At 45.9% G+C, this 27,938-nt stretch overlaps 1 protein-coding gene across 6 annotated transcripts in view; it reads right to left on the bottom strand.

Moving 5' to 3' along the window:
• Positions 1-27,938, bottom strand: part of Ilf3 (interleukin enhancer binding factor 3) — a 37,423-nt gene that overhangs the window by 7,371 nt on the left and 2,114 nt on the right. For 5 of the 6 annotated variants that reach the window (XM_085844462.1, XM_021171357.2, XM_085844463.1 and 2 more), the window contains 12 exons: positions 10,156-10,253; positions 9,803-9,841; positions 9,200-9,429; positions 8,552-8,729; positions 5,686-5,833; positions 4,341-4,432; positions 3,854-3,949; positions 3,027-3,138; positions 2,500-2,597; positions 1,837-1,948; positions 1,641-1,751; positions 292-491 (listed from right to left, as the gene is read on the bottom strand). In XM_085844462.1, the coding sequence (XP_085700588.1) occupies positions 292-491; positions 1,641-1,751; positions 1,837-1,948; positions 2,500-2,597; positions 3,027-3,138; positions 3,854-3,949; positions 4,341-4,432; positions 5,686-5,833; positions 8,552-8,729; positions 9,200-9,429; positions 9,803-9,841; positions 10,156-10,158 (1,419 nt within the window). In that variant the 5' untranslated portion in view covers positions 10,159-10,253. The remainder of the gene's footprint in view (positions 1-291; positions 492-1,640; positions 1,752-1,836; positions 1,949-2,499; positions 2,598-3,026; positions 3,139-3,853; positions 3,950-4,340; positions 4,433-5,685; positions 5,834-8,551; positions 8,730-9,199; positions 9,430-9,802; positions 9,842-10,155; positions 10,254-27,938) is intronic. The other variant, XM_021171359.2, reaches the window with a different exon arrangement.

Below are 27,938 nucleotides of genomic sequence, written 5' to 3'. Positions count from 1 at the left end.
AGACAGACCCGGGGCTCAGGCAAGGAAGGCTTGCAAGGATCCACCTACACAGGTCCTTCCCAAACTCCACAGAGCTTCCTAGGAAAGCTTGCAGCACAATCCCAACTACCTTTTCTCTTTCAGTTCCTCGAGTTATTTTTGACCATATGATAGATGTAACTTGTCAAATGATACAAAAACCTAACTACTTATATTCTTATACCCTTTCTGAGATGCATGCTATAAGCCTGAAAAACTTGAGGCCAAAGTGGGAAGTGCACTTTCTGTTAGGAAAGGAGTACTCACACTTACCTTCACAGCTACATGAAGCTTGGCGGTCTTTTTAGATGGCCCCGACGCCTCGAAGTTACTGCCGTCTACCTCCACAGACATGGTGAAGATGGGAGCATGAACAGGACCTGTCTGGGAGATCAGCTTGTACTGCAGCCCTGGCTTCAGCTGGTTTAACCTCATCAGAGCATTCATAGCTTGGGGAGGATCAGCCTTCTCCTCTAAGAAGAGAACAAGGCAAGATGGGATCAAACTTCCCAAGCCCAGAAAAGGCAAAGCCGAGAGACTGCTAGAACCCGCTGTGGCAGGTGTGACTCAAAGGAGCATCTCTCTGTCTGGGCCTGTCACTGGTTCTGGGGGAAGTCTCTCGCTCTGTATCTCAGCTTAGACTTGAAGTCCTGGCAGTTCTTTTCACCTGAGCGTCATGGGTGCCGAGATTAGAGACAGTGGGTCACCAGACAAGACATTAAGTGTTTACAGTACATCAGCATCGAGGGCAGCCTGGTCTCCACAGCCAGGACAAGGGTAAGGATAGCTACATTAACAGACACCATGTTTCCAAAAAAACGCCATTCAGCTGAGAGGCCAAAGAGCCTACTGTTGTGAATGAAGGCCTTAGAGTTCAGATCCTGAGAACTCACAAAAAGGCAGACAAGACAGCCTGTCTGTCATCTCTGCACTCCTGTGGCTAGACAGGAGATGAAAATCCAACAATTCCCAGGAAGTACATGGGACAGCTGATCTGACCTAATCAGCAGTGAACAATAAAGACACCTTGTCTAAAACAAGGTGGAAGGCAGACACCCAAGTGTGTACTCTAACCTCCACAAGAACACCATGACACATGCACATTCACACCCATACAAAACACTTTTAAATAAATGGAGATTAAAAAAAAAATTTTTTTTTTTTTTTTGGTTTTTGAGACAGGGTTTCTCTGTGTAGCCCTGGCTGTCCTGGAACTCACTCTGTAGACCAGGCTGGCCTCGAACTCAGAAATTCACCTGCCTCTGTGGGGATTAAAGACGTGTGCCACCACCCCCGACAAAAAAAAAAAAAAAAAGCTGGCCAGTGGTGGTAATGTCTTTCATCCCAGCCCTCAGGAGGCAGAGGCAGGCCAGACCTCTGAGTTCAAGAGCTACAGAGAAATCCCACCTCAAACAAAACAAAACAAAACAAAACAAACAAACAAAAAACCCACAATGAATGAATGAATAAAGTAATAAAGGCTTTGAATATGTTTTTTTTTAAAGCAAAGCAAAAACTAAAAGCACACTCCTAACAACTTCCAGGTACACAGTCACTGGGGCAGGCAGGCAGGCAGGAAGGAAGGAAGGACGGCATCCACAAACCAGGGCACACACGCGTACCTTTCTTCTGGATCTTCTTTTTCTTTTTGCTGGGAGACTTCTCCTCCCCATCCTCTTCCATAGGGCGTTTCATGGGTGTGATAGCATAGGTGGTGCTGGGGGGAATTTGAACTGAAAAGGAGACCAATTGAAAGCAGCTGAGACGTGCAAACGGCACTCTAGAGAGAACCTGTCATCAATGTCTGTGTGTCCTTACCAGTGTAGTCCACCGGGTTCTCGTTCTTTGGTTTCTTGGGCATTTTGGAAGGCAGGGGATCCATTCCCAGTACTTTATGGAGTTGACCAAAGGCAGCAAGCCGCAGAGCGTGCTATAGAAGGGAAGAAAGTCTGACTCCGCTGCCTCATGCTATAGTGACTGTGTGTGTGCTTACTAATGCCTTCTGAGATGGGGCAGGAGCTGGAGGGCTACTAACAGTCTCCCCTAGGTCATCAAGGGGTCCCCTGACAGCCAGGGCAGGGCCTGACAGCTCGGGCCCAGCCTTGCTGTGGGGGAGGGCCAGCCTGTGACCACCCCCCTCAAGATGAGTACAGGAAACCCCAACCTGGGGCTGGTTGCCACATGGAGTCAGGTGTTAGACCCACAGGGGAAGAGCCCCACTGCAAAGCTGTTGCCCACTGCCCTTGCTGTGCCAACATGGCATACAAGCAGGGTGGAAGGCAGACAACAATCACATATGGCGCCAGAACAAAGAAATAGCCCAGATTGGAGCACCCTGTATCAGAGACACCATGCCTTTGCCTTGGTCCCCAACCTGAGCCTATGATCCAGGGGCTGCCCTTCAAATGCCCAGTAATGGAACTGGGAGCCAGTGAGTGCAGACTGGGTAAGGGCTCATGTTGGCAATGGCGACGACTATACCTGCGCACTCTGTGTGATATCTTCCCGTTGCTGTCTGTCTAGATGCCCAATAGCATCAGTGGCTTCTTTTTCACAAGGGTCATAAATGCCAGAACCATCTGAAGGCAGGAAACAAGGAAGATATGCAGAGGATTATCTCTTGTCGTCTCATAAGAGTTGTTGGCTGAGGGAACCAGGTGTGTTACCCCCCCGCGCCCCATCCACACCCAGCTCTGGAAAACACACCGAGCTCAGTGACCCACTCGGCATCCAGCCCTTGACAGAAATAAATCATGTGTGTCTCAGAGCAAGAAAAGTCACGTGGGAGTGGGTCACCTCGGGCCCCGGGTCCGCCCTCTGATTCATGGCTGCGGACCCGGTACAGGGCTGGATATGATGGTGCAAGAGGGTAGTCACGTGCTTTGGCCCTAGCAGGGGGACATGGAGCTGTTGTAGCCCTAACCCAGTCAGTGGACCAGTGAGGCAGTGGCTGTAAGGCCTTCATCCCTGTCCTTTTCCCTGTCCCTTGAAAATCACAAGGCCCCAACCTGGCATTACGATGCCGGATGCCAGGCACTCCAGCACTCTCCGCAGGGCTTCACCAGCACCCATTGGCCTATTGGCAGTGCCGATGGACTTCTCACACAGCAGCTCCAGAGGCTAAAAAGCAAGAAGTATAATGAGCTTCCAGCTGCAGAAAATGACATCCCAGGAAGCCTATTACCATGTGAGAGAGGCTAAGGGGTCGGTCCCAAGAATCAAAGCTAGCCAGTGAGGTGAAAGTCCAGTATCAGACATCTAGCAGGGGTTGGCAGACTTTCACAGGCACGGAACAACACTGAGAACCTAAATGGGTAATTATGCTTAAAATGTAACCACTAGAAAGGATGTGTTTAATGGCAGGCTGTTAAGAAACAGGCAGCAGCCGGGCGGTGGTGGCGCACGCCTTTAATCCCAGCACTTGGGAGGCAGAGGCAGGCGGATTTCTGAGTTCGAGGCCAGCCTGGTCTACAAAGTGAGTTCCAGGACAGCCAGGGCTATACAGAGAAACCCTGTCTCGAAAAACCAAAAAAAAAAAAAAAAACAGGCAGCAGTCAGAATAGGCCTCAGACCCTAGTTGGCACAAGGTTCAAGGATACTTGTACACCTATCCTAAGATTAGTAACAGCACTGCTTGGCCAGCTCCCACCTCCTCTCCGAACTATGTCCCCCACAGAAGGCCCTAGTCTTCCTTCTACCCCAACCCAAGGTATAACTGATCACAACAGCAGCCACCCAAGCCAATAGCCAGCCATGAAGCTATGTGAAGGCTACACTCTCAAGGGGCCTGCCTGGACAAACACTAGCCCCACCTCTAGTCACAAGTGTATCTTACCCATCCTCTGAGGGGACCCCAGGTGGGCACTCGGGTACACAAGTCCCTTAGGACACGGATGACAATGACACATGACTTCAGTCCATTGGCTCTGGCCTAGAGGAAGAAAGTGCAGACTCTTCATACTCAGGGCACCATGGAAGACACCAGGCAAACATCAACAACTTGAGTCTCATGGTGCTGCTTTGCCAAGGGTACACGACTGCAGGGGTACAAAGCCACCAAGTATGTGGCCAGCATCTCAAGCATTGTATATGTGGAAGCCTGTTACCCTTACTGCAAAGCAGCCCCTGCTCAGCATGAGCCTCCTCAGGGCTGACAAGTCAAATTGATTGAGGCGCGCTCCTTTAGCAGCTGCACGCCGCAGGTGCTAACAAGATCGGCACGGCTACAGTCAATGTTATGGACATTTTATGGTCAAAGTTAGCCATGTTGCAAAACTTAGGCATTCTCTACCAAAAGACAAAGAGAAGAACAAAATGCAAACCTGGAACCACTTGGCGTGTCGGAGGGACGCCAAGGCAGCAAGGCATTTCTGCCTGTCCAGAACGTCCGGGGGATCGTTGACTGATAGCGTTTCTATTCATGGATGGAATAAGAAGACAAGGCACAGTTTGACCAAGGGGTTCTGTCAGGTACAAAGGGGATGTGGCAGCTTCCTAAAGGGCAGCTGAGTCTCCCACAATCTCAATTTGTGTCCACCCTGGACAAGGGAAGGAGAGGCTAAAGTGCCATCAGCTCTGCTCTGAGAGGAAGTCAGAAAAATTGGGAGGCCCTCTCCCAAATTTTAAACCACAGAAACAAAAAAACAAAATCAAAAAAGAAAAGTTACTCTAAAAGGAACAATCGGTAGGGAAGGGAAAAGATAGGCTAACCCTATCTTCTAGTAGACATCCCCACGAATTAGCTAGGCTGGAATTTACAATAGGAAAAACAAAAACAAAACAAAAACAAAAAAAGAGGTGGGGGAGTGGAAATGAACTCCCTCTCTGCTTCTCACAAACAGGCATCCACCTGTAGCGCAGGGGACCACCTCCGCCCACCAGGCGGGACTGCCCTAGCCCCAGGCCTTGACAGAGAGAGTCCTGTTGGTCAAAGGTCCAGCGTCCCCGAGTGGATAAGCTAAGAGGGCTTTGCTCACTGGCATCAGATACGTGTGCCAAAGGGAAATCAACAAGTCAACCTCCACTGCGGTACAACTAGGCTGTCGTTTGGCTCTGCCAGCTATCAAGGATTTGGATAAGGCTGGACAGCAGGCCCAGGAGGGCCCCAGGGAGATCAGTGAATTGTGGACTATGCATTTTAGCTTAGAATCTGAAGTGCAAAGTCTGGGCTGGAAGACAGCACAATAGTCTAAAACCTTATCCAAAACTCTGCTGCTGCTCCTGGCCTCTCTAAAGCTCATAGAGTGCCACAGGCAGAGGCCAAACAAAACACCCAGACTGTGCCGCAGGGCCAGCTGACCACTACTCCTACGTGCCGTTCTTACAGAAGCCATCTGGTTGCTGCTAACCACTGCAACACTGTAAGATTCCCAGGGACACACTTTTTTCCAAGAGGGAAACAAGTTTAACAAGGAGATTCCAGACCATTCGAGGAGTAAGAGAAGCAAAATGGTGCACTCCCTATGCAAAGTGCTACTCACTTTTAGTGCCACTGTTGGGTCAAACTCCCAAGAATACAAGGCCGAGGGGAGACATGAATTTAGAGTAAAGGCAGTCAGAGCTACACTGACACCCTCTAATCAGAGCACTCCAAAACTGAATAGCACATTTGAGCAAGAGGGAACACCAAGTCTGCAATGTTCTGCTGGCCTCTCTCGGCCTCCCTACCTCCAGCTAATACTTTCTCCATTTCTTCTCTGACAACAGGGGAGGTCAGATGGATGGTCAAGGACAAGGGGGGCTCTTTTGTGTTTTTTATCACAATCGCAGCATCATCCACAGACTGGAGTATTTCATACTTGTCTTCTGTTACAGTCTGGAGGAGGAAAAAAGGTAGCTTTCATAAACACTTTCTCTGCAAGGCAATCAACAATCCTGACAAACTGTTGCGTCTCATGCTATGAATGTTAGGAGAGCCGCTATTTGGTCTGTCAGGAGCTGCCCTTGGCTGGCCAGGTCTTTGGGCCTGTAACCCTGTAACCAAAGAAGCTATTTCCCACTAAGAGTATTAAGTGTAGAGGACCAGCACTTAAGAGACCTGAGGCAGGACAATGAGGTTAAAGCTAATAAGAGCCACTGAACAAGACTATCTCAAGGGCATAGAGTTAAAGGAGCCATTGCAGTGGCAGCCAGTCCAGTTACTTGGGAGACTGAAGCCAAAGAATCACTTGAACCCAAGAGGTTAGAGCCAGCCAGGGCAACAGAATGACACCAACAACAATGAATCTTAATTTAAAAACAAACAAGGATGAGATTCAAACCTGAGCATCGGGGTACATGCCTAAAATCCCAGCACTCTGAAGACAGAGCCAAGAGGACACTGCAAGTTCTCAAACTTGCAACCTAGTCTACACAGGAAGACCCAGGCAAGCCAGGGAGGTACATGTCTATAATCCCAACACTCAGGATGCTGAGGCAAGAAGACAGAGTACAAGGCCAGTCTAAGATAACAAAGGGTGAATATATTTAAAACAAAACAACAAAAAGTTTTACTTTTCATTTCCTGAGGCAGGGTCTTCTTACCATACGGATGTCCCCACCTCAACTTCAGAGCTACCTCAAGGCTTAAGACTCTAATTTCTAGCATGCACCTAACATGCCAACACTTCAAGGCTGGGAAGCCAAGGGCCCATAACATAGGGGGATCCTCAGCCTGAACAAGTTCCATGCTGGGAGAAGCAATTAGCAGACAACTGTTGAAGAGAAAGAAGCCCACTACCCCAGCCTCTAGCCAATGATAAAGGTGGGGCATGTGCCTCCTGCAGAGCAGGTCTGCAGGGTGCTCAACAGTCCAAGCTGAACGGCTTTAATATGATAGCTAGTTCATGCTAACTGGAAATTAGGTTTCTTTTATCATTTTCGTTAAAAGAAGTAAAGCGCATATACTGTGGAGAAGACATGTGCCCTGAAAACTGACAGGCAGATTTCTCAATCTGCATGGTTCACCTTCTGGACCAAGTAATTTCTTGCTGAGGAAGCTGTCCTGTATCATAGGGAGAGTTTAAAGCATCCCTGGCAACCAGTAACTGGGAGAAGGCATGTTCATTTTTCCTATCTCCAGATGTCCAAAAGTAGTCCTTAGAGAGTGTGAGGATGTGAGCTGTCAAGATTCACAGCCACAGGAGCATGGACTTTTGTGTGTGCACTAGGGATAAAATTGGATGAACTCACCAAGGACACTATATGCACATTGTGAGGCAGCCATTACTAACCCTAATGAACAGCTCTTCACAAAGCTCTTTAACAATCTTTAAAAAGATGTGATAAAACCCGGCATGGTGGCACATGCCTTTAATCCCAGCACTCGGGAGGCAGAGGCAGGTGGATTTCTGAGTTCGAGGCTAGCCTGGTCTACAAAGTGAGTTCCAGGACAGCCAGGGCTACACAGAGAAACCCTGTCTCTAAAAACCAAAAAAAAAAAAAAAAAAAAAAAGTAATAATAACTGAAATCACAACTATGAGAAACCTTCAGCAGTTCTCTGGTTTCTAACATTCTACAATTACCCCTCCAGATCTCAACTCACACTCCTGTCCTGAGCATGTACACAACACATTATGGAAATGTTTATTGGCATACAGAGATACTTTTCTTTGCAAAGTAGCAAGATTTAAAACCAATTTTGAATTTCTGCTTGCTGTCTTTTAGTTAACTCCATGAAGACTTTCCTACAAATGCAGACTATGGCAGTGAAGCAGCTTTGTCATCTCTGACTGCCCTGGGATCAGCTTCTACACTCCTGAATGTTACATCATCCCCATCACTCAGACAAGTGTGATGTCAGCCACGGCAACTGGCCAGGGAGACCCCCTCCTATAATCCTAGCTCTCTGGAGGCAAGAGAAAAGAGATGGTAAGGCCAGCCTGGGCTATATGAGATTCTTTCTCAAGTCAGGGAAGGTAAAGTGGACCAAAATGGACAGAGTCTCAAAGAAAGTGGGGGAGAGAGATAAACATATGTTTGACTCTGGGTCTGGCTTAGAAAATGTTAAATAAGTATTAAATACCATTACTTATGCAACATTTTAGTAACAGAAGAAATGACTGAGGTTTTTCTGTTTGTTTTTTGAGTCAGGGTCTTACTCTATAGCCCAGGCTGAACATATAATCTTCCTGACTCAGCCTCTTAAATGCTGGGATTACAGGTATGAGCCACCATGACCACACTCTTATTCCCCCTTCTCTACTCTACCATTGGACTCCCTGCAGCTGTAGCCAGATGGAGTTTTAAGTATGTCCATGTCTGACTTCCCCATCCCATTCAGCCTACATATTTCTAGCCCAATAGCCCAGGCTTCAAAGGTAGGAGTACAAGGCTTTCGATAATTAGCCACTACATACAACAGGTAATTTCCCAGATACTCCATGGTTTCCTGCCTGCTATCAAAGTGAACACAAAGAAAGTGCAAGAGGGAGCCTGCTCCCTGGCACATGGCAGATAGGCTCTCCCTTCTTTTGACCATCTCTTCTCCACAAGATCTAGGACCTCCCACCCCCTGGCATGATGGTGGTGATGGTGGTGCTGACAATGACTCACAGTGAGCTGGATGGCCAGGTTGTCAGCCACCTTGTCCAGAAGGGCGGTTGTGGGCTTCTCCTTACAGAGCAGAACCAGCTCCAGATCCAAGTCCCCCTTGAGCAGAAGACCCTTGGCTACCAGGCCGACCCGCATCACGCCCCTCAGGGTCCTAGTCATGTGTTCCGCCTTCTGTTCCCTGAGAGACAGACAAAAGTCAGGCTCAATGGGAAACCGACCTAGCTAGAACCCAAAGGGGTTGGCACTTCTTAGAAGAGATGCTAGCTTAGCTGTGCCACATGGTGACACAGACCTGTAATCCCAACTCTCAGGAGGCTGAAGCAGAAGGATCTCTGTGATTTTCATGCTACCTTGGGCTACAAAATAAGTTAAAGGCCAGCACAGGCTATCCAGTGAGATCCTGTCAAAAAAAAAAAAAAAAAAAAAAAAAAAGGCACTTAAATGAGCTAGCTAAGATAGCAGCATGCAGTGTCAGGAATTCAAGGGAAGGCTTGGCTATATAGTGAGATAGTAAGTCTGAGCTACATGAGACCCTGCCTGAAAAGACCTAAGCCCTCCTCAACAAACATATACACATACATACATACATGTGCACGCGCACACACACAAACACAGATGCAACGGACAGAGACAAAGACAGAGACTCACCCAGCCCCTTCTTTGCTCTCATCATCTGGGGGCGTGTCCATATTTTCTGCCTCAGAGAGCTCGCTGTTGCCTTTCTCCTGCTCATCAATCCAGTCAGAGACAGCCTTCAGGGCCCGCTCAGTATGGGACACCATGTTCTGTACAGCCTCCAGCTCCTCTTGTGTTGGGTACACTGAAGAATGCTTTGCCATCACATGGCGATCATCATTCACAAAAATTCTCATGGGACGCTGGAAATGCGAAAACTACGCTAAAAATGATGCAAGGACAGCCAGCAGCCCACCCTCACCTCAGTACCATTCCATCCTTCAGAAGACAGTCTATGGGAACGTGACCCAGGACCTGAGAGGAGACTCTCCAGGCCGCAGCAGGAATGGGGCACTCTACGTATCGCTATACTACAGTAGTCCCCCCTTATCCGCGGGGTACACATTCCAAGACCCCAATGGAAGCCTTAAACCGCGGACATCACCAAAACCAATACGGTCTGGGTTTGACCTCTACACACACAGGTACGGTAGTTTAATCGGTCAATCGGGCACAGGAAAGGCTTAGACAGGACGGAATGCGAATGTTGTCTCCAAGTAGCATCGTCCTACTCACCCTTCTTCTTCTTGTGATGAAGTGATGATGATACAATGCCTACGTGATGAGATGAAGTGAGGTGAATGACGCAGGCATCAGGACGGTGCACAATTTAAAACTTATCAATTTTTTCTTTCTGGAAATTTCCACTTAATATTTTCAGACTGCGGTGGACCGCAGGTAACTGAAACCGCGGGAATTGAGAACACAGCTAAGGGGGGACTACTGTATTCACATCGTGACACGTAATTGTTTTAGAGAATTCAAATATCTAAGATAAAATGCTAACAGCATCAAATGCTCTGGGGACATGCTGTCTCTGTATGTAAGTGAAGGAAAAGTGTTGATGACCAAAGAAAAAAATGTCTTACCATTTTCCCCTCCTTTTTTCTTGTAGTGTCTGGAAATCAGTCTTGGCTTATCTTTTCAAATTGTGACACTTCCTTGGTGTTACCAATACTTCAACTATCTATAAGATCAGAAAACCTTTTTAGTTTTCAATACCCCAGAAATGGATCATCTCAGCAGCTAAATACTTGGTAGTAGGGATAAAGTTGCTAGCTCACAAAGGGTCTGCTCACATCAGGAAACATCTGTCTTCCCAGGTAGACAAGCCAAAGCACCAAAACAACTAACTCCAATTTCCCAATACAAAACCAACAGGCTTTGAGAAGACAGACAGACTGAAGTGTTTCTGTTTCCCTGTGTTCCCTGTTTCATTTCTTCCTATACAGCATGCATGCAATGGGAGCCAGGAATGCAGTGGGGTGGTGGGGTAGTGGCCCACAACATATTGTCAAAGAGTTTTTGGCCCCCAAACTTCAAATCCTTTGGCTTTCACCTCCCAAGTGTTAGGACAACAAACATGTACCACCAAGCCTAGCTTACTCTTTTGCAGTCCTGGAACCAAACAGAACCCACATTCTGGACATATGCTCTATTTGGCAAGTGTGTACTATATGCACACCAGTCTCTGTGGGCGCACATGGAGGACAGAGGTGGTATTGGGTGTCATGCTCTATCATTTCCCACTTTATCCTTTACAATAGAGCCTCTCACCAAACCCAGAGCTAGGTTAGCACCTGGAAAGCCCTAGGGATCCTCCTGTCTCTGTCCTATCACAGCACTAGGATTACATCCTCCATGAGGCCATAGTCTAGCTTGTCCCAAGGATACTGGAACTCTAACTCAGGTTTTTATCCATTCCTGCTGTGGCCTGGAGAGGAAACAAGCTTTCAGATTTATCCATTAGGCCAGCTCCCCAATCCTAGGGTTAGTTTTTCAAGGCAGGATTTTCTATTATAGCTCAGGCTCCGCCTAAAATTTTCTATACAGATAAAAGATGACCTTAAATTCCTGATTCTCCTCTATCTCTATCTTCCAAGTGCTAGATTACAGGCATTTGTCACAGAAATGATAAATTCTAGATTCAAACACCCATACAAGCTAGGCACATGCTCATTCCCCTGGCTGCACTCCAGCACCAAAGTATGCCGGGCTTTATAAATAAACTAGGGCAGGCGGTGAAACGGGTTGCTCAGTAGTAGAGCACGTGCTTATTAACACACTGCAGATACTGGGTATTATCCCCAGCACTAAAACTCAGAATGTAATATAAAGCTGAGCATGGTGGCACACACAAGTGATCCAGGCAGAGGTAAAAGGACAAAAGGAGTCACACAAAGCCTGATGACCTTCCTTCAAACTTTAGGGTCCACACAGTGGAAGGAGAGAAACAACTACTACATTCCTCAAGTTGTCCTCTGACCTCCACATGGGTGACATACTGTGTTCTTCCCCATGCACACAAATAAATGTAATAAAAAAATAAAGATAAACATAAGATTAACAAGCTACCAAAATATGTTGTGGGTAGAAATATTCAGCGAAATACAGGCACTATTCCCAACCCCTGGTGAGGACAGAGGCAGGAGTGCTGTGAGAGGGAGGCCAGACTGGCGCTGCAGAGCAAGTTCCAGGCCAGCCAATGCTGTGAAAGGAAGAAAGGGAGGGAAAGAAAAGGAAAAAGAAATGATGAAAACTGTGGAACTTGGTGGTGTACATCTTTAATCCCAGCACTTAGAAGGCAGAAACATGAGTAATCTCTGAGTCTGAAGGCCAGAATGGTCTACAAAGCAAGTTCCAGGAAAGCCAGGGCTATAGAGAAACAGAGAAAGGAAGGCAGGCAGGCAGGCAAAAGAAAAACGAAACTGTGCTTATTAGGCATGATAGTATTCCCTGCACTCAGAAAACGAAAGTTAAGGCCAGCCTGGGCTATAACCCTATTTTAATAAATAAACAGGGCAGGAGATAGATTAATAGGTAAGAACACTTGCTAAACAGACATGAACACCAGCAGGTGACCCCCCCAACACTCATAACAGAAAGTCTGTAACCGGGGCTGGTGAGATGGCTCAGTGGGTAAGAGCACCCGACTGCTCTTCCGGAGGTCCAGAGTTCAAATCCCAGCAACCACATGGTGGCTCACAACCATCCATAACGAGACCTGGCGCCCTCTTCTGGAGTGTCTGAAGACAGCTACAGTGTACTTACATATAATAAATAAATAAATCTTTAAAAAAAAAAAAGTCTGTGTAACCCCAGCACTGTGTAGGTTAGAGACAGGAGGATGGCTGGCTAAAGCTTTCTGCTCACTCCCTAGCTCCAGCTTCCTTGAAACTGCTTGTGTAAGGACTAAGGTGAGTGATAGAGCAGGATACATACACATGCATACACACCACATACAAAAAAGAAATCAAACACACATAAACCAAGTATCAACCAAAATATCACAATATGTTGGGAAAAGGAAAAAAGGTAGGAGCTCTGACTCTTGAGGACACTGCAGAGAAAATTAGGTCACAAGGAAAAGTGGTGAGTACTCTCAACCTTGGGCAGAGAAGCTTGTTTGCAGTGGGCTTGGGTTAATGCAGACTCATAACCAGTCCAAGTGCTGAAAATAAGAGATTACTAAGTGCATGGCTCTAAATGGGACATTTAGTCACTGGCTCCAAGGTCTAGGAAACAACAGCACAGAAGAGTGGGCAGATAGGATGCTAAGAGGAGTAGGATGTGGTAGGAACACTGAAAGCATGTCTTTCTGACATTACCTGGCCACTGCACTCAGAACCTCACAGTAGCTGGGACTACTGCACAAGAACTATACTGCTTGGGATCTGTCATTTTAGCATAGATGGAGGAGTGGCTTATGAGGCCCCACCCTAGCTGAGGCCCTTTTGGTAGTTGCTGAGGAAAAGGGAGTCATTTTCTTCAATGTTGCAACCATTGCTAAGTTGCCCTTGCACCAGAGTATGGAACAATCCCACCACTACCATACAAACATACTTTTACAAGCAACCTTAATTAAAGGCAATGGGCTATAAAACAGCAACAAAACAAATAAAACAACAACAAAAACCCTGAGGCAAGAAGGGACTTGTTATAAAGGACTCAGTAGGAATGTGACAGGGTGAAGAGGGAGTAAAAATAATCAAAATATATTATGTATATGGACAAACTGTTAAAAAACTAAAAAAAAAAAAAAAAATTTCTGGAAGGAGCTGCCAGCAGAATGGCTCAGGGATAAGGGTGCAAAAACCAACTCCTCCTGCAAGCTGTCATCTGAACCTCCTTAGGTGTTATGGCATGTGTACCCCCCTCTAAGCAATAAAAATTGAATGTACTTAAGAGACAAATGAACATTTAGAAAAGACACCCAAATGTACAACACAAGGCAAAAGCAGTTACATAATTCTGTAAGCAACACGCAAACTACAATCTACCCTATTCTTATGCCCTACCAATAGCCTGACCAGGCTGCAAGTGTCCACCAGTCAACGGCTAAGCCCCTCCACAGCACCAATCTGCTCCATCACACCAGTGAGGCCTTTCAGCAACACTAGTTACAAGACAGAATATAGGTACAACCATCAAAAGGTATAAACTTCAAGGACAAAGTGCCAAGACTGGCCAGAGACTTTCCTAAAGAGCTTCAGAACTGCCTAGCAATCAACACTACCCAGTCAGAGTGTTAAACTAACAGCACAGCATGGTAGTTGCAGAGTGCTGCAGAGGTGGCTCAGGAAAGAGAAAGGCTTCCGAGGCCAAAAGTGGGGCAAGGAGAGAGTGCAGATGTGTAGGATGATAAGAAGTCAGAGACTAAGCCTAGGCTCTAACTGCTCCTAAGCAGGCACACATGGGAAGAGCCACAGTCCAGTGACCTGTCTGCCTTTCAACTTTCTATGGGCTTCCTCCTTATTCCTGCAGCACAGAAAGAAGGGCCCTGCACAACATCTTAAAAGCTAAGCAGGTCAAAGCTCAAGTCCCTCTGACCCTTAATATGGTAACAGCTCCTGCTCCTAACAGTGTTACTGTCACCAGATGATGCAGGTTCTTCCCATGTTAAAAGGAAGAGACTGTTTGAGGCCAGCCTGGTCTACAAAGTGATTTCCAGGACAGCCAGGGCTTTACAGAGAAACCCTGTCTCGAAAAACCAAAAAAAAAAAGGAAGAGACTGGAACTCAAATGGGTGTCAACTATACAAGACTGTGTTGCAAAAGGATGCCCATGCACAGCTCCAACTTCAGTACTTGGAAGATAGAGGCAAGATCAGGATTAAGGACATATTTGAGGCCAGCCTAGCTTAAGGGAAAATTTATCTCAAGAGCCAATACTTGAGAGCTAGAAAGGCAGCTTTGTGGTTAAGGGCTCTCGCTGCTCTTGTAGAGGACTGGAGTTCAACTACCAGCACCCATATTAAATAACTATTAAACAACTATTAAATAACTATTAAATAACTAGTTTACACTACACCTTACAGTAACTCCAGACAGACACTAGTACTCCCATACTTACCCAACACAGGGATGGACATATGTGCGCACACACACGTAAATAAAAAATACTTTTTAAAAATGTACTGCTAACTCTGTCTCCCAAAACCAAAAAAAAAAAAAAAGTACTACTTAGAAGATGTGATAATGGGCGTGGTGGCACTGGGAGGCGGGGGGGGGGGGGGGGGGGTAGAGGCAGTGGTTTCTGAGTTTGAGGCCAGTATGGTCTACAGAGTGAGTTCCAGGACAGCCAGGGCTACACAGAGAAACCCTGCCTTGAAAAAACAAACAAAAAAAAAAAAAAAAAAAAAAAAGAAAGAAAGAAAGAAAAAGAAAATTTGCCCAAGCTCCCCCAGGTGGGCCTTGAACTTGCCACTCACACTCACCTGCCCTAGCCTCCCAAAGTGCTGAGGTTGCAGGTATGCAACAGTATACTGTAGCTATAGCTGGTTGGGTTTTTTTTTTTTAATTATTTATTTTATGTCTACGAGTACACTGTAGCTGTCTTCAGACACACCAGAAGAGGTCATCAGATCCCATTACAAGGTTGTAAGCCAGGAGATCTAACACCCTCTTCTGGCCTTCTCAGATACCTGCACATGTGTAGCTTATGCTCTCATAGACAGAGATCACACATAAATAGAATTTACACATAGAGCTGTAGGCCCTGAGTGTTGACACAGTCTGTAATTCCAGTGCTCTCAAGGCTGAAGCTAGAGATCATTTTGAGGCCAGTTTGGGCATCCAGTTCAAAAAAAAATAGAGGAGGGAGGGGACAGCCAAGGGGAAAAGGGAGATGGCTCAATGGGTAAAGGACTCTGCCTGACAGCCTGACCAAACTACATAAGTACAAGGAGAGCAGGCTGTCCTCTGTTACACATGTGCCATGCTACACTCACATCCCTCACAAATCTCATGAACACACATGCAGAAAAATATATCTGCATTTTTAAACTAAACATGAGGGGGGCTTCTGAGGTGAGCCAATGGCCCTAAGTGTTGCTCCTGCAGAGGTTGTGGCTCCTGTCTCCCAGTGGGTGGCCCTGGTGCTGGCTAAGACTTAAAGCCCTTAAACTGACAACTACTGATGTGATATTTATTCTAGCCAAGAGTTTCTCATCCTAGGAGACATTATAAAGTATCACTGGAATACAGCAGAACCGGTGTTAATAAGAAAAACAATCTGGGGCTGCAGAGCTGGCTCAGATGTTAAGAGCACTTGCTGTTCTTGCAGAGGACCTAGATTTAGTTCCCAGCAAAACAAGGTGACTCACAACCATCTGTGACTCCAGTTCCAGGGGATACAACATCCTCTTCTGGCCTCTGCAGGCATTGCACACACATGGTACACATACATGCAGATGAAAACCCCACAAAAATTAGGTTTTATTAATGACATCCTGTCTCAGAAACAAAAAACCTAAAACAAAACTTAAGAAAACATCCCAAATTAGAAGAGCTGTGAACAGCCAGGCAGTGATGGCGCACACCTTTAATCCCAGCACTTGGGAGGCTGAGGCAGGCGGATTTCTGAGTTCGAGGCCAACCTGGTCTACAGAGTGAGTTCCAGGACAGCCAGGGCTACACAGAGAAACCCTGTCTCAAAACAAAACAAAACAGAACTGTGAACAAATACTGAACTCCAGATAACTTTGTAAGATGGCAACACTACTCCTTGGTCTTAACTGTATCAAAAAAACCCTGGAAAATGGAGGTGCTAGGCATGGCTGCACCCACCTATAAACCCCAGTGCTGTAGCGGGTTCTGCTGGCTGCCAGCCTACCTCCAGGTCCAGAGAGAAGCTCTTTTCAAGGGAACTAAGCAGAGAGGAACAGAATAGGACAGTTGATATCCTTATCTGCCCTCTGCATCCATATTCAAGGATGCACACATACAGCACACCCCAACATATACACAATACATTCTTAAATGAAGAACTGCCCTGGGAGGATGTTTCAGCGGGTCAAGACAACACATAGGACCTGAGTTTGGATCCTCAGCATCCACAGAAGTCAAGCTCGGTAGTTAGTGTTGATCTGTAACCCCAACACTGGGGAGGAAAGACAGGCAGATGACTGATACTGGCTGGCCAGCCAGTCTAGCAGAAAGAACAAACTCCAGGTTCTGTGAGTGACAGTGTCTCAAAAATTAAGGTGGAGGGCCAGGCAGTGGTGGCGCACGCCTTTAATCCCAGCGCTCGGGAGGCAGAGGCAGGCGGATTTCTGAGTTGGAGGCCAGCCTGGTCTACAGAGTGAATTCTAGGACAGCCAAAGTACACAGAGAAACCCTGTCTCGAAAAACCAAAAAAAAAAAAAAAAAAATTAAGGTGGAAAACAACTGAGGGTGATAACCTTACACTACCCTCCAGGCCTTCACATGCAGCTATCAGTGAGCAAACACATGAACGAACACACACACACACACACACACACACACACAAACCCTAAGAAAGCAAAGATGGGATAATTCACATGACTAAGGGATGAACAGATCCTACAGATCATATCCAGTGTAAGAAATCCAGGACGGCCAGAGTTATGTCAGTGAGCAACAACCTCAGTTGTGCTTATAGCTGTCAAGTCCTCTGTTGCAAATCTGAACCTGTTTTGTCCTATATACAAGTTACAAACCAAACACAAAAGCCAAATACAAATCTAGAAACCCACAAAGATAGTAAGAGGAAAACAACTGACTACACTCTATTCTGAGTGCTTTCAGGTAGAAGACAATTGGCCCAGGTGATTGAAGGACTCTTAACAAAAACACTTGGAGGCTGTGGCTGGAGCTCAGCTGTAGAGGTCAAGAACAGCAATTGCAGGGGGCCCTGGGTTCCCACCACAGGACTGCATAAAAGGGTGGTAGCATAAACCAGAAATCTCCCCCCACTCCCCACCCCCGCTTAGGAGACCTAAGGATTCAGGGTTCAAGGCCAGTCTTGTCCTACACAGTTGAGACACTGTGAGAAGGAAAGAGGAAACTGGGAGCGAGGGGGAGGGGACCTCCTCTAACAACAAAAATAGAGGTATTCATTGGGGTAACAGCATCAAAGAGAGCAGCAGCCCAGTATTCTATCTTCATACCAGCATCCAGTCAACTTTCTGATTACCACAATCAATGCTAAGCAGAAAACACATGGGCTTATCTTAGCAACAGAGGCTGCCTAATTTCATCCTCTGATGCCACCAAAAGGCCTACCAAGTTGACTCAGGAGACTCCATCAGGCTGCTAATGACCACACCTGGCCTACCTGCAGTGTACTCTCTCTGGGCCCTCTCTCCATACTTAACTATAATGGATGAAGGTGGCTCTTGATTCAGTTTGACAAAACAAACAAATGACCGAGCCAGGCTGCAGCTAAAAATCTACCAAGCAAGCCTCCCTGTCTCTGTGCAAGCCCAGATCTGCATGTCATGAACTGAAAAACAGCACCTTTCAGGAGCAGAGAGAATTCCTAAAGATTCTTAGGTAGAAACAAAATTAGCAAGAGGCCCCCAGCCCCTGCCACATAACTCCACACAGATCTACACCTATCTCCAGGGCCGGGACTCAAACTCATACACCAGGACACCCATTGCTGGAATTTCCAATTCCAATAAACCTACAGAAAAAAATGCACAACCCAGTTATTTATAATGTTAAGCTATAAGCCTAGACTGGGCAGATCTAAACACTATACTAATTTGTTCCCCAGCTATAAGACCCCTTGCTCTCCTGGCCACGTGGCTCTGGTCCATCATGGCCTCTCCTACTCTTCTGCCTCTCTCCCTGCACCCACTCTCAAACCTCTAGTCCCACTTAAACTCTGTCCAATCACAGGCTCTAGCCTTTACCGACCAGCTAGAGTGGGGAGAAGGTTCATAAGAGATTACCTGAGTACATAATGGGCTCCTAGTTGGGGGCAACCCCCCTTGAGGAAACAGAATCAATACCAGGATACAAACAGCATCAGGAAAAACCACAACAGACACCAACCAGCCTCTCTGAGAAGCTGAGGGCTGAGGGAGGCATGGAGATTAAGAACTTCCAAGTCGCCGGGCGTGGTGGCACACGCCTTTAATCCCAGCACTTGGGAGGCAGAGGCAGGCGGATTTCTGAGTTCGAGGCCAGCCTGGTCTACAAAGTGAGTTCCAGGACAGCCAGGGCTATACAGAGAAACCCTGTCTCGAAAACCCCAAAAAAAAAAAAAGAACTTCCAAGTGGTCAGGGACAAGGAACACGTTCTCTCCCTTTTATTATTGAAGCAGCATTGCAAGTCTACAGGAAGCCTTAAGCCTACGGTGTGCAAGACATCTTTCCACCTCTAATTACATACAAGGTAATGTTTGCAACACTGTCCTGCTGAAGAACAAAACAGAAAATCATCAATCCTTCCCAACACTGTGGGGAATGGTCCTGAAGGAAGGGGCATACTCAGCTGACAGTAAATGTGGCTGTAAGCTGACAGCACTGTCTGTGCAGCACCAGGCAGTTCCTTCCTTCACCTCTGATTCCACCACAGACTCCTGCAATCTAAAAGCAGCCCAACCAGCTGCCAGCAACCTAAACTTTGATAAGAGATCAAAAGCTCTCATACAAATTCTCAAGGCTAGCTCAGCTCCCAGCATCCACATAGCAGCTCACAACCATCTGCATCTTTAACTCCAGTTCCAGGAGATCTGATATCCTCCCCTCTTGCCCCTGAGGACACTGCAAGCATTGGGTGCTTAACATACATACAGGGAAACCCTCACACGTTAAAAAAAAAAGTAAAGAAAAATAGTGTTTACTGTGAAGTTAAAAAGAAAGTCTCAATTATAATTCTTTCAAGGAGCCCTTGTTCCACCTGTACCAGTTTCTACAGCCATGCAAAAATTAACAAGAATAACCTTCAATTCAAACATTAATGTGAAGGACTGCCCCCTTCAAAGTCTCAGCTCTATTTCTGTTAGGATATCCTTAATGAGCAGGTGTGATACAGTCCTGTAATCCCAGTACTCAGGTGAAGGCATAAAGACAAGTAGTTTAAGGCAAACCCAAGGCGCAAGAGACCATGTCTCAGGAAGATACAGTTGAGTTTAGTTCCCAGCAGCCACATCGATGGGCTCACAAACCCCTGTAACTCTAGCTCTGTCAGATGTGGTGACATAGGCCTTTGACCCTGGCATTCAGGAGGCAAAGGTAGGTGAATTTCTGAGACTAGCCAGGTATACCTAAGGAGTTCAAGGCTAACTAGAGTTACAGTGAGACCAGAAAAAAAAGGTAGCGTGTGGGCTGGGGGCACAGCTTGACGGTAGAGACCTTGCACTCAATTCCCAATACCACCAAAATAAACAAGCAAACAAAAAACCTAAACAAAAATTCAAGAGAGGTTGGAGAGATGTCTCAGTGGCTAACAACACTTACTGCTCTTGCAGAGGACCAGGGTTCAGTTCCCGACACCCACATGCAGCTTACAACAATTTGTTCCAGGGAATCAGACACCCTCATCCATCCTCCTTGGGCACTGCACACATAGGTTGCACAAATACATACATGCAGGCAAAATGCACACACAGATTTTTTTTTTTTAAAGAAAGAAGGGAACAGCTTTGGGTCAGAGTAGTAGACTGTGAGGATCAATAGAACAACGTGGGGCAGGACTGTGGTGCAAGAGTACACAGGCCTTTCATGTGCAGAGTAGGTCGATCTGCTGCCCTAACTGCAAAGGAAACCAGTGTACCTACAACTCTGCTGTCAGAACTACAATACTAAAAATATGACGTAGCAAAATTATCAACTATTCCTGAACTGTGAGAGGCCGCAATATTGTGGAAGATATTTAACAAAACTCCAAAGGACTATGAGGACCCTCTTCCCAGTGTGCTGACAGGCAGGGAGGGGATAGCAGGCAACCTTCCCTCCCCAAGCTCAAGTCAGATAGCCTGAAGCAAGACAAGGAATTCTCAAGCTTAGAGTGTTTGTTAAACAAGGTCCCATTGCATATCCCTGGCTGGCCTGTAACCCAGAGATCTGCTTGCCTCTGTCTCATAAATGCTATGATTAAATGTGTATGCCACCATGTCCAGATTAGATCTTATTGGAAAAAAACAAAAACAAAAACAAACAAACAATTTACTAAGTTTACTACTTCTTTTTTTTTGTTTTTTTTTCGAGACAGGGTTTCTCTATTTCTGTTAGGATATCCTTAATGAGCAGGTGTGATACAGTCCTGTAATCCCAGTACTCAGGCTGTCCTGGAACTCACTTTGTAGACCAGGCTGGCCTCGAACTCAGAAATCTGCCTGCCTCTGCCTCCCGAGTGCTGGGATCAAAGGCGTGTGCCACCACGCCCAGCTTAAGTTTACTTCTTAATGTGCTTTCTCTAGTTAGGAGGGAAATACGACCACCTCTCAAACTATGTTAGTAGGGAGCATACAAGTATGTTTTCTTATAACAAAGGTTATCGGGGCTGGAGAGATGGCTCAGCGGTTAAAAGCACTGACTGCTCTTCCAAAGGTCCTGAGTTCAAATCCCAGCAACCACATGGTGGCTCACAACCATCTGTAATGAGATCAGCATGACATCCTCTTCAGATAGTAGTGTATGAAGACAGCTACAGTGTACTTACATATAACAATAAATAAATTTTTAAAAACAATAATAACAATAATAGGGCTGGCGAGATGGCTCAGTGGTTAAGAGCACTGACTACTCTTCCAAAGGTCCTGAGTTCAAATCCCAGCAACCACATGGTAGCTCACAACCATCCCTAACAAAATCTGATGCCCTCTTCTGGAGTATCTGAGGAGAGCCACAGTGTACTTACATATAATAAATAAATAAATCTAAAAAAAACTTAAAAACAAAAAAACAAAAGGGGGGGTGCTCCAAAGGTTACCTTTTCACTTTTCTGGAGGTCCTGGAAGTGGTCTTAAGCAAACCGGTAAGAATTCTACAAGTGAAACACACTGCCAGTTCTTTGTGTTAACGTTGTTAAAGAACTGGAGTCCTGAGTGGAGGAGAGGGCTCAGTAACACAGTGCTCACTGTGCAAGCCTGAGAACCAGTTTGGAGTCTCAGATTCCACACAACAGCCCTGTAATCCTAGCATAGCGGGGGCAGAGGTGGGGGGAGGGCAAAGAATTACTTAAGCAAGCTGGCCATTTAGATTAGCAAATCTGTTCTGTGTCCATCTGAGAAACCCTGCCTCTATCAAATGAAGAGCAAGCAAGGAAGACACCTGGTTTCAGCTTTGGTCCTCCACATTCACTTGTACACACACATGCACTAGCACCTACACACTATATGCAGCATACACAAGGGGAAGACACCACACATACATTCACAAGAGGAAAAGAGGGGAAGAAGATGGGGTCTTGCATGTTACCTATGCCTGTAGCTAGGAAGACAGATGCCCTGTCCAGTGTGGTAAATGAAATTTCATTCTAAAATAACTGCAGCTGCACACGCAGCTCTAAGAAGCCAGATAAACACACTGTACCCTAGATCCTTCCTCTGAGACAACTTGAAAAGTCAGAGCCCAACAGTCTCAGACTCTGATATGGAGACAAAGCATACTGCCCAGGGCTTAAGAATCCCACTGACGGGGCTGGAGAGATGGCTCAGTGGTTAAGAGCACTGACTGCTCTTCCAGAGGACCTGAGTTCAATTCCCAGCAACCACATGGTGGCTCACAACCATCCTTAATGAGATCTGAAGACAGCTACAGTGTACTTACATATAATACATAAATAAAATCTTTAAAAAAAAAAAAAGAATCCCACTGACACCCACTCACCCAATCATCATGTTAAGAATGTCAGAGGGAGCCGGGCGTGGTGGCGCACACCTTTAATCCCAGCACTCAATATTTTTGAATGTATGTATGTATTTTGTGTGCATGTACATGCTCCACATTCTGTTCATGGAGGTCAGAAGTGATGCAAGGGTCAGTTTTCTCCTCCCCTTTTGCTTGGGCTTCAGTAACACGCACGCACCTTTAGCCCTGGGCTACCTTACAGGTCCATCGTCCTTTTTTTTTTTAAGATTTATTTATTTCATTTTATATATGTGAGTACACTGTTGCTCTCTTCAGACACAGCAGAAGAAGGCATCAGATCCTATTGCAGATGGTTCTGAGTCACCATGTGGTTGCTAGGAATTAAACTCAGGACCTCTAGAAGAGCAGACAATGCTCTTAACCGCTGAGCCATCTCTCCAGCCCCCATCTTCCATCTTTTATTCCCCCCCACTTTAAGACTTATTTTTGGAGCTGGAGAAATGGCTCAGTGGTTTAAGAGCACTGACTGCTCTTCCAGAAGTCCTGAGTTCAATTCCCAGCAACCACATGGTGGCTCACAACCATCTGTAATGGGAATCCAGTGCCCTCTTCTGGTGGGTCTGAAGACAGGGACAGTGTAATCATATACATAAAATAAATAAATAAAAATAAATCTTTAAAAAAAAAAAGGGGGGGCTGGTGAAATGGCTCAGTGGGTAAGAGCACCCGACTGCTCTTCCAAAGGTCAGGAGTTCAAATCCCAGCAACCACATGGTGGCTCACAACCATCCGTAATAAGATCTGACTCCCTCTTCTGGAGTGTCTGAAGACAGCTACAGTGTACTTACATATAATAAACAAATAAATCTTTAAAAAAAAAGACTTATTTTTATTTATGTGTATGTGGATACCAAGTGTATGCTGGTGCAGTAGAAGCCAGGAGAGGGTGCTGGATCTCCTAGAGCTTGACTTTCAGCTAACTCTGAGTCTCCTGACTTGGGTGCTGGGAACCAAAAGTAAGTCTTCTGGAAAAACAGTGTTCTTAACCACTACTAAGCCCCCACTTTATTTTTCTTTTTTTTTTTTTTTTTGGTGGGAGCTTGGGGCATGGATAGAGTCTCACTATGTATCCCCCTACCTGGCCTGGAACTCACTATGAACTAGGCTGACCTTAAATTCACCAAGATCCACACTTATCTTTGCTTCCTCCATGCTAAGATTAAAAGTATCAGCCTGTCTAGTCACTTTTGTTTTGAGACAATGTTGTCACTTGGTAGCACAGGCTAACCTCCAACCCGACACCTTCCTGCCTCAGCCTCCATCTTGCTAACTTTTGTCACCAGCACTTGAGAGGTAGTCAGCAGGTCAAGCAGCCTGGGCTACATGACATCTTTGCATGTGTGAGGCTCTGGATTTTTAATGGCAGAAGAAAATTAAATGAATGGGCTGGAGAGATGGCTCAGAGATTAAGAGCACTGACTGCTCTTCCAAAGGTGCTAAGTTCAATTCCCAGCAACCACATGGTGGCTCACAAACATCTAGAATGGGATCAGGTGCCCTCTTCTGGTGTGTCTAAAGACAGCTACACTGTACTCATATACACAAAATAAATAAATCTTTAAAAAAAACTTAAATGAATAAATAAGACTCAAGCAAACACACCAAAAATAATTCAAGGTCCCCTCCCCAAGGCAGATACACACCTAAGTGGTACAGCTGTGGTCAGGCATCCTACAGTACCTCTGAGAACAATGATTAGAGACCCCTTCCTGCATGGCTGTACAAGTTCCTGTGTACAGACAAGAGATTGACCAGCTTTCTTCTACAATGCTGGGACCTACACCCTGAACCTACACTACTGTTTTAAATGGGTCTAACTCTGCTCCCCTCTCCTCCCAGACTCACAACATCGTTTGTTGCAGCCTCCTGAGACTACAGCCCTAGTCCTCTGGCCTGGGCTTTTTAAATAAATTATGAATGAAGAGCAACAATTAACCTGCAAAAAATTCCCCAAACAGTACAAATCAAAGGCAACACTTTGTTCTTTAAAACCATACACCAGGGCCAGGCAGTGGTGATACACATCTTTAATCCCAGCCCTCAGAAGAGGCAGGTAGATCTCTGTGATTTCAAGGCCAGAGTGAGTCCCAGGACAGCCAGAGCTATACAGAGAAACCTTGTCTCGAAGGGGAAACACACACACACACACAGCCAGACACTGGCTACAAGTTCATACTACACAGTGAAACCCTGTCTCCAGAAAGGGAGGTGGTGGCTCCAGCACCCATGTAATTCCAGCTCCAGAGAATCCATCATCTTCTTCTAGTTGTTGACAGTACCTGCACTCACATGTGTGCACGGACGCACACAACCAAAAGTGCAATAAATCTAAGAAAGAAAATTTGGGTGTGATGACCCACCCATACATACATACCAGGTGAGGTGAATCTATGAGTTCCAGGTCAGCCTGATCTACACAGCAAGTTCCAGAACAGCCATAGCTAGGTCAACAGAAAGAAAGAGAAGGTGGCACAAACCCAAGCTCAGCAAGTAGAGCAGGAGCATACCTCTTTTGAGGGTGAGGCATGAAAACCACAGGCCAGCCAGGACTACATAGTGAGACTCAAAAAAAAGAGGGCAGATCCCTTGGGGGCAGGGGGAGAAGGAGTACTAGATAAAGATGGCCCAGTGGTTAAGAACTCATGCTGTTCTTGCAGAGGACTCATTTGATCCCCAGCACCCACAATGGGTGGTGGGTCACAATAGCCTGTGACTTCCCCTGCAGGGAAATCTAACAAATACCACAGTCCTCCTCAGCCTCTTGTATTCACTTACACATACCCAAGCACAGACACGTAATTAAAACATGTTTTAATGTAAAGAAAGAAAAGCCCTTGAATAATAAATGTTTAACAGATGATGGCTCACACCTTTAATGCCAAGAACTCAGGAGGCAGAGACAGGCAGATCTATTGAATTTGAGGCCAGCATGGTCTACAAAGAGTTCCAGGACATCCAGTGTTACAGAGAAACCATATCTCAAAACAAAACAAAACAAAACAAACAATTATTTCTTTTCAAATTAGTTGTACTTTATAGGGCTGCAATCATAGCCAACTATTTAGAACTGGATGCACAAGGCCTTGGTATCATCTCCCCCAAAACTGTAACATAAACAAGTGGCAAGACAAAAAACAAACTGTTAAACTACTTGTGTTTTCTTGTTTTAATTTTGTACTGCATTTGTTTATTGTGTAGGTGGTGTGGGTGTACCCATGCCATTACGGCAAACACGGACACATCAGAGAACTACTTCTACTGAGTCCTCTCATTTCATGTGGGTTCTGGAAACAGAACCAAGTTGTCGGGCTTGGCGGCAAAGTACCTTTACTCACTGAGCCATCTTGCCTGCCCTCACTTGTATTTTCAGTATCTTTATTAGAAAGAAACAAAACTTCAACTGGATATCCCTCTACAAAACATTTAGAAAAGAGAAAGAAGCTAGAGGCTGGAGAGATGGCTCATGGTTTTAGAGCACTTGTGCACTGGAGAAGAACTCAATTCCCAGCATCCATAACTCCAGCTTCTTCCTGGGGTCCAATGCCCTCTTTTTATCTCCTCAGGTACCAGGCACAGACATGTGGTGTGCAGACATACATGCAGGCAAAACATCCATAAAGAAAAACAAGTGGCCGGGCAGTGGTGGCGCACGCCTTTAATCCCAGCACTTGGGAGGCAGAGGCAGGCGGATTTCTGAGTTCGAGGCCAGCCTGGTCTACAGAGTGAGTTCCAGGACAGCCAGGGCTATACAGAGAAACCCTGCCTCGAAAAACCAAAAAAAAAAAAAAAGAAGACATGTCATATTGTAAAAATCTCAAGGACCTAAAATACCCAAACTCGTAGATGCTTAGAAAGTTCGGACAGATGAGGCTCTCCTACTCTTTCCCTCCCGATTCAGCACTTGCTAATGAAGCAAGGAGGAGGCAAGCACTACAGGTTCAGACACAGCTGCAGAAGGCTGCAGCAATACACTTAAATCCAGTCCCTTCTCCAAAGCCACAGCCCTCTTCAGTCAAGCCGCTTTTGCTCTAATTCTAAACCACTGAAAATAGTAAATAAATCTTTCTCTCCCAGAACTTTACTATAATCAAAGAAAAAGCACCAACTGTAAAGGAAAAGTAAGTCCTAATGCACTAAAAGGCTCAATCACCTGCAGGATGGCAGCCCCACCTCTGGGAAATCTAAACCAGGATCCTGAAGCTAGGCTAACCTGGACTACAACATTTGTCCCTCTTTTAAAAGGGAAAAACCAAAATTCAAAAACCAAAAACAAACAAACAAACAAACAAACAACAAAAAACAAACCAGTGGCCAGTAGTGGCATGCCTTTAATCCCAACAGTCAGGAGGCAAAGGGAGGTGGATCTCTGAGTTTGAGGCCAGCCTGGTCTACACAGAGTCTCAAGAAAATAAAGTTGCAAGTTCATGGGACACACACATTGATATACTTGATGGTGAGGCTCCCCATCTTTCAGAAGGGATCAAGGTAATCAAAGAACTGACAATAGGTAGCTGGCCCTGGCTTAAATGTATCACTTACAATAAACCGTACCTGCAGAGCTAAGAGAAGTATCTACACTTCTTGAGCATAAGAATCGCTCCCCTAAGCCGGGTGTGGTGGCACACGCATGCCTTTAATCCCAGCACTTGGGAGGCAGAGGCAGGCGGATTTCTGAGTTCCAGGACAGCCTGGTCTACAGAGTGAGTTCCAGGACAGCCAGGGCTACACAGAGAAACCCTGTCTCGAAAAACCAAAAAAAAAAAAAGAATCACTCCCCTAGACCAATAAAAGGATGAGCTTAAAAAAAAGAGAGAGAAAAAAGAAAAAGAAAAACAGGAAAAGGCATACCAGCATAGCCTGCAATCCCTGACTCAGATTAAAGTGCATTGGGGCCAGTAAGGACTTCAAAATGAGACTCTATCTGGGGAGGAGGAGAGCAAAGAGAAGAAAGAACTAGCAAGATGTGGTGACTCGCACCTTTGATCCCAGCACTCAGGAAGCAGAGACTCCAAAAGTTAAGAGGCCACTCAGGCTACACACTGAGATCCTGTGCAATAAAAGACTCTTCTAGGGCTGGAGAGATGGCTCAGCAGGTAAGAGCACTGACTGCTCTTCCAAAGGTCCTGAGTTCAAGTCCCAGGAACCATATGGTGGCTCACAACCATCCGTAATGAGATCGTCATGACATCCTCTTCAGATAGTAGTGTCTGAAGACAGCTACAGTGTACTTACATATAATAAATAAATAAATCTTAAAAAAAAAAAAAAAAAACTCTTCTAACTCACATCTATACCTTCCTCCTGTTTCCAAGTCCTGACCATACTAGGACGCCTTGCCCATAGAGCAAAAGGCTGTGGGTTGGGGGAGAAAGACTTGGTGTAGTGACATACAAACATAATCCCAGCCCTAAGAAGGTTGTGGCAGAAGGAGTCTAAGTTCAAGGCCTACATAGTCAGACAGTACTTCCAAAAAAATAGGGGGTGGGGGGCAGGGGGGCGCCAGGAGCAAACCTTTAGCCAGTTAG

Source organism: Mus caroli, unplaced genomic scaffold, assembly GCF_978045245.1.
Source record: "Mus caroli unplaced genomic scaffold, Mus_caroli_1 scaffold_11, whole genome shotgun sequence".
In the NCBI taxonomy this organism is placed as follows: Eukaryota; Metazoa; Chordata; class Mammalia; order Rodentia; family Muridae; genus Mus; species Mus caroli.
The sequence above is the reverse complement of the archived record's forward strand: the minus strand, read 5'-3'. Positions and strand labels throughout refer to the sequence as shown.